This window comes from Aegilops tauschii, chromosome 2 (genome assembly GCF_002575655.3).
Source record: "Aegilops tauschii subsp. strangulata cultivar AL8/78 chromosome 2, Aet v6.0, whole genome shotgun sequence".
Classification (NCBI taxonomy): domain Eukaryota; kingdom Viridiplantae; phylum Streptophyta; class Magnoliopsida; order Poales; family Poaceae; genus Aegilops; species Aegilops tauschii.
The window spans coordinates 370,104,702-370,110,546 of NC_053036.3; the positions used below are offsets into that span (position 1 = coordinate 370,104,702).

At 48.7% G+C, this 5,845-nt stretch overlaps 1 protein-coding gene across 1 annotated transcript; it reads right to left on the reverse strand.

Moving 5' to 3' along the window:
• LOC141041039 (protein FAR-RED IMPAIRED RESPONSE 1-like) lies at positions 1–3,964 on the reverse strand. The gene is made up of 7 exons (XM_073507150.1): positions 3,893–3,964; positions 2,072–2,325; positions 1,358–1,702; positions 825–972; positions 555–605; positions 345–405; positions 1–242 (listed from the first exon to the last, which is right to left on the reverse strand). The coding sequence occupies exons 1-7, from the start codon at positions 3,962–3,964 to the stop codon at positions 1–3; spliced, it is 1,173 nt and encodes a 390-aa protein (XP_073363251.1).
• Positions 3,965–5,845: the final 1,881 nt, after the last annotated feature.

Sequence of the window (5,845 nt, forward strand, 5' to 3'; positions counted from 1 at the left end):
TCACCTCACCATTTGCTCTTGGCTTCTCAAGCTCTTTCTGTGCACCCTCATGTTCAGCATCAGCAGTGAGCTTTCAATGCAGTATTGGGATGCCTTGTTTGACGCTACTTTCTGCAAGTCATTTCTGTTGAATGTTGGCTGGATGTTTGGGTGTTTGGTGTATCTCTTGAGGATGTATTTCTCTGGAACGCTGGCAGCCTTAATTGTCTGCATCATGCACAGGACATGCACGCAGAAAAGACCTGTATTTTTTTGGAAGAGGTGCATGTTTTTTGTCATTTCGTTCGAAGAAAAACTTTGCAAAAAAAGTAGTACAATATGTAACATCTTTTTTTAGTCCTCACCTGTGTGGTCCCATAGCCTGCACTCGCACTCATATGTTTCTCCCATGGGGTCTGCAACCACCTGGAACACGTGCTGAGACCACGCAGACAGTTTTTGCGGGTTGTTGTAGCGCACGGGGTACTTTGTGGGCTGTTCCGTCTCTATCGTCGTGAAGAGTGTGCTCAGTTTTAGCCTTTTCTGATCTCGCTGTACACAGCTCGTGAGTAAACCTTTGCCATCTGGGTGTCAAACCCATAGAAGGTCAGCGTGTTTTGTTCCTTCTACACATGCAAAGAATGATGACCAAATTATTAGTTTTCTTGCAGCAAAAAATTTGTCTAACTAATAAAGTTTTACTTTAGTAAGCATTTTTTTGTCTCACGACAGGTGATAGAGCTATACCCTGTTACCCATTGTCTCTTGGTTCTCTGTCTGCCTCCTGTTTCGATGCAGGAGTTTACCTAGCTGACAAACCGGTGTAGGTTTTGTCTCTCACTCACGAAGTTCCTCTTGAGCACATAGTTCATGCTCTCACTTTGTTGTGTAGATGTCATTTTGGCGCAGAAAATTTCTTTGAAGTAGGCTGATATCCATTTCTCATGCTCGTTCCACATGCCCAGCATCGTGGCATCATCATGGAGGTTGTACCTTTCCATGAGTCATTTCCAGGCAGCCTCAAACTCAGTTGGCATGAGGGGCCGGTTGAGGATTGATGTGAATTCATCCTTAAAGTCTTTGTGTAGGTAGTACAGGTATGCGAGGTGTTCCATGTACTTCTTCATAATGTGCTAGCGGCACAGCTTGTGTATTGTGTTCTTGAAAGCATCTAGGATCGCCAAAACCATTGCCAGGCACTGGTCTGGTAATGAGGAAAGAGACGTGGAGTGGTCAGCAGATGGTGGTGCATATATAGAAATAGAACTGACACAACATTTTTACTATGTTATTTTCCTTTTATTTGGGGGGGTGGTTGGGAGTGGTTTTGGCGGTTGTACCTGTGAGGATGCATGTAGGAGCCTTCCCTCTCATGCACCTTAAAAATGTCTTGAACAGCCATCTGAATGAATCTGCATCCTCGTCTCTTATCAGGGCGAAACCAAAGAATGTAGTCTGTAAGTGGTTGTTAGTACCGACAAACACCCCAAGTGGCATCTGGTACTTGTTGGTCTTATATGTGGTGTCAAACATTACGCAGTCACCAAAGTCCTGATAGGCCCCTCGGCAGCTTGCATTCACCCAGAATATGTTCTTAACTCTGTCGGACTCATCGAGTTGCATGTCGCAGAAGAATTCCCTGTTTATAGCTATCATCTCCCTAAAGAAGTTGACAGTCTTTAGGACATCGTCCACATCATCCATCCTTGAATTCTTTGCTTTCCTTCATATTAAAAGTTCATTCAAAAATGCATGTTGAACTGGCGTCAGGTCATGCGTTGCGTAATATGTTTGTATTGACAGAGGAAAAAAATGGAGGCGGTTTATGGGAGCAGAACAAGTTTGTACTTACAGGTTAATCAGGTCTTTGGCATTCATTTCGAGGAAGTAGCTACCAGGGTCATCACCGCCCAGTATGCTCATGATTTGCGCGTGTTCAATGCCTTTGAAATGCAGGTACTTGACGTACTCCAAGATTGTTTTGTCAAAGTTTTTGTGGGAGTGCAAGAAGACAAGCATTTGCGGAGTGAGCTATAGCATGTGGTTGTGTTCCCAGACTATCTCTTTTACAACAAATGTTCCATCCTTTTACCTCTTCAGCCACATTTTAGCCCCGCAGTTAGTCCTGGCTGTCGTCTTGTTCCGCTGTCTATTTGCTTCTGAGACCTTCGATTCATAGACTCCATAGCACATGCAATAAAGGTAGGCTCCGGTCTTAAACTTGGGGCCTTCCCTGACAGCAAAATCCGCGTGCTTTGCATAGACGTTGTAGAAGTCCTTTGCTTCTTCGAAAGTTTCAAAGCGCATCTCTAGCCTTGGCAGAACGTAAGCTTCAATGTTAGGTGGCTGCACGCAACAGTGAGCAAACAAAAACGCAGTTATGAAAATGTTAGATGGGGTGGTCACAGTACCATGGTATGGACTGTGCTTGTATGTTTTTTTCTATATGGATACTTACATGTGTATAGCTCTGTGCTGCCTCCGGTGTTTGCTGTTCACCCTGGTGTATGGGCGCGGGTGGTGTCACCCTTGGCACATGCAGCAATGCATCTCTCGGAGGTAGCAATGTTGACGAAGATCTCCGTCTATCATTGTACGGCCGTCTCCCCTCAGATTCATTGTGAGGTTGCTCCTGTCTATATGGCTCATATCTTGTACTTTGGAACCTGCTAGAGTGGCTAGAATTTCTGTCTCTTTGGCCTGGTCTTCCCGTCGCAACCGCTTTTGCAAAATGGATGATTGATGTTGACGGAGCGACTGGTGGAAGCCTTGTTGCAACCCATCCATGGCTCCCTGTCCTTGCCTTTCTGCATGCGCTAGGGAAGGAAAACATTTGTTGTTGGGGAAATTGTTGGCCTTGTTGCAACCCAGCAGTGGCAAAAGCTTGTATTCCCAGACATTGGTGTTTGCTGCATAGAAGAACCTGTCCGTGCTTCTGATGATTCCGGTGTATCTTGAAATCTTCCTGTATTGTTGAAGTATCCAGGTGCTATTTCTGGTGTTACCCAACTAGGCGGTGCCCCATATCTGCTTGGCTCATCAAACGCTCGCTGTGTGTGCCGCCTTGCATGCTTCTACAATGACTTTCAACAGTTTTGGGATTAATCTTTTCTGCATTTTTCTCGTATACATGCTATGGGTAACATGTCATGCACTGAAGGCAATGTACAAGTTCAACTTGCATCGCTGGCCGTTATTTAAACTTTTTTCTCTATTTTGTATTTGGTTTCGTTTTCAGTCGCACTGATGAACGTACATGTTCAACACTGATGTACTGTTTTTTAGCACTGCTTGTAAACTGAACATTGAACTTCATCTGTTATGGAAAGGTTTTTATCTTTTTCCCTATAACTGATGCATAAACATTTTGGTGCACTGCTTGCAAATTGAACATTGAACTTCAGAGATGTATGGATATGCATATATATATATATATATATATATATATATATATATATATATATATATATATATATATATATAACTGATGCATGTCTTCTCTTTTGTTCATCTATAACTTATGCAACTACACTAGAAGTACTCCTAGTTTATGTATCATTGAACTTGCTGTGTAACAAGTGTATATTTTTTTCAACAACATTCTTTCACTAGTTCGAACTGACGCAACTACACGACATGTACTATTAGAAATAACATCATACAACTTGAAGTGGTAGCTGAACCTTATATAAAGCCTAGTAGCTACTTGGACTGATGCATAAGTTTATGTTTTTTGGCTTGAACTGAAGCTAGCATATTAGAGGTACTGACAGTAACCTCGACATCCAAATTGTGCATCAAGTGGCAGGGGTGTAATGAACTGATCAAGCATTTGCAATGTACTGTCAGGTTCTTCTTCATAGCAGGACTGATGTACTGATGGACTGACACAAACGTGGGAAGCGGACATTACCTCCAGTGGACTGACTTCTTCTTCTTCCTCTCGTGGGCGGCGTACTGGCATGTTCTTGGGAGGCGGCGCCATTGATGCAGCTCCTGCTTGTGGTGGACGTCTAGCGAAGAGGTCCAGGGAGGCAGCACCTTGCGGGGATCACTGCCCCGGAGAAGGAGCCCCGGCGACGGAGGGAGGCAGGAGGCGGGGATGACAGCCCCGTCATTGGATCCGGCGACGGAGGGAGGCAGGAGGCGGGGATGACGGCCCCGTCGTTGGATCCGGCGGCAGAGGGAGGCAGGAGGCGGGGATCACGGCCTTGTCGATGGATCCTACGGCGGAGGGAGGCATGAGGCGGGGATCACGGCCATGTCCATGGATCCGGCAATGGAGGGAGGCAGGAGGCGGGGATGACGGCCCCATCGATGGATCCGGCGACGGAGGGAGGCAGGAGGCGGCGGCGGATCCGTCGCCGGCCATTCACGGCACCGCGGGCTCCCTCGCTCCGGCTGCCGCCGTCGCTCGCTCGCCCACGACGGCTGCCTCCGGCGGAAGAAGGCGGGTTGGGTTCGGGCTGGGTCGGGGGGATTCTACGGTGGTCTGCGCGTCGCGCCTATATAGGGCGGGGGGTAACAGAATAATATTCTATTACGGGTAACAGAATAGTCCAGCCCTATATATATATATATATAATATCATCACATATACGTGATGATACTTAACTACTATGTACAATGCATAAAATTGATAACGAACAATACTAAAACTAATAATCACTCCTGGGGGCAGTATTCCGGAAACCCCTCGCCAGCAGCTCCCTGGTGCGCGGCGTCTTCCCAACGTGGAGGCAGTACTCCTTCTCCTCCGCCTCGCAGCGCTTGATGTACCGATCTGCCTCTTGCTGGCGGACGAGCGCGAACGATCTTGCCATTTCGTTGTGTCAGAATCGGGGCTCCGGAGATCCAAAGAATGGTTTGAACTCTAGGGTTTGCGCAAAGAACTCCACTAGCTATGACCCGCTGCTCACTGCCTCACGGCGATGCTCCGGCGTGCTTGAGTGAGAAGGAAGAAAGGGATAACATGATGATTTACCCAGGTTTGGGCCACCTTGCGGTGTGAAACCCTACTCCTACTTTGTGGTGGATTGCCTCGTGAGGGAGGATGAATATGAACTAGTACAAGGATGTGGTGCCTTGGGAGGGATCTAGACTCGACCTCTGGCTATGGTGGAGACTAGCCTATACTTATACCGGCCTTGGTCCTCTTCCCCCAAAAACTCTAGGCGGGAAGGGATACCACAACGGCCAATTTTTATGGGGGGCAAGAGTACATCTTATCCTGGCAAAAGGTGGTCTTCGCATGCAAAGCTTCCGGGCGTGATGCATCAGTGGGCTCGGTGATGACCTCCGTCCTGCCGAGCCAGCGTCCTGGTCTTGTTGCACCAAAGAGGCAACCTTTGGGGCCGCCTTGGTAACCCGCGCGCTGGCCTTGTCCCTTTAGCACCAAATAAGATAGCCTCACCATCCGCGCCCGCTGGCACCTGTCCTGACGATACCCGTCATGGCTCGCGTCACCCATGTGCATTGCGAGGCGGGTGGCGAGCCTAGAGATGTCTGCCCCGTGAGGGGACTTGGGAGGCTAACCCAAGTGAGGGTCTTAGGAGGTCCTTGGTGATGTGCGTCTCGCGAGGCGAAGACCCTCGCGAGGGTCCAGCTTGAGGAGCCTTGGAGACGGCCCGCACTGGGCCTTCACCACGCGTTGCGTCCTGGGCCGCAGGCAGACGGGCCTGGGTACCCCCAGTCCCAGAGCCCTGATACGTTGGGCGCCCACCGGAGCTCCTCGTCGGTGGCACGCTGGAGCTTATCAGCCCACCTCCACGCAGCGATGAGGCGCCTAGCGCCTTTGACCTTCCTCGTGAAGTGCCCGTCTTTGTACACCTCCTCCGCACGATGACGCACCCGCCCCCAAAGCTCC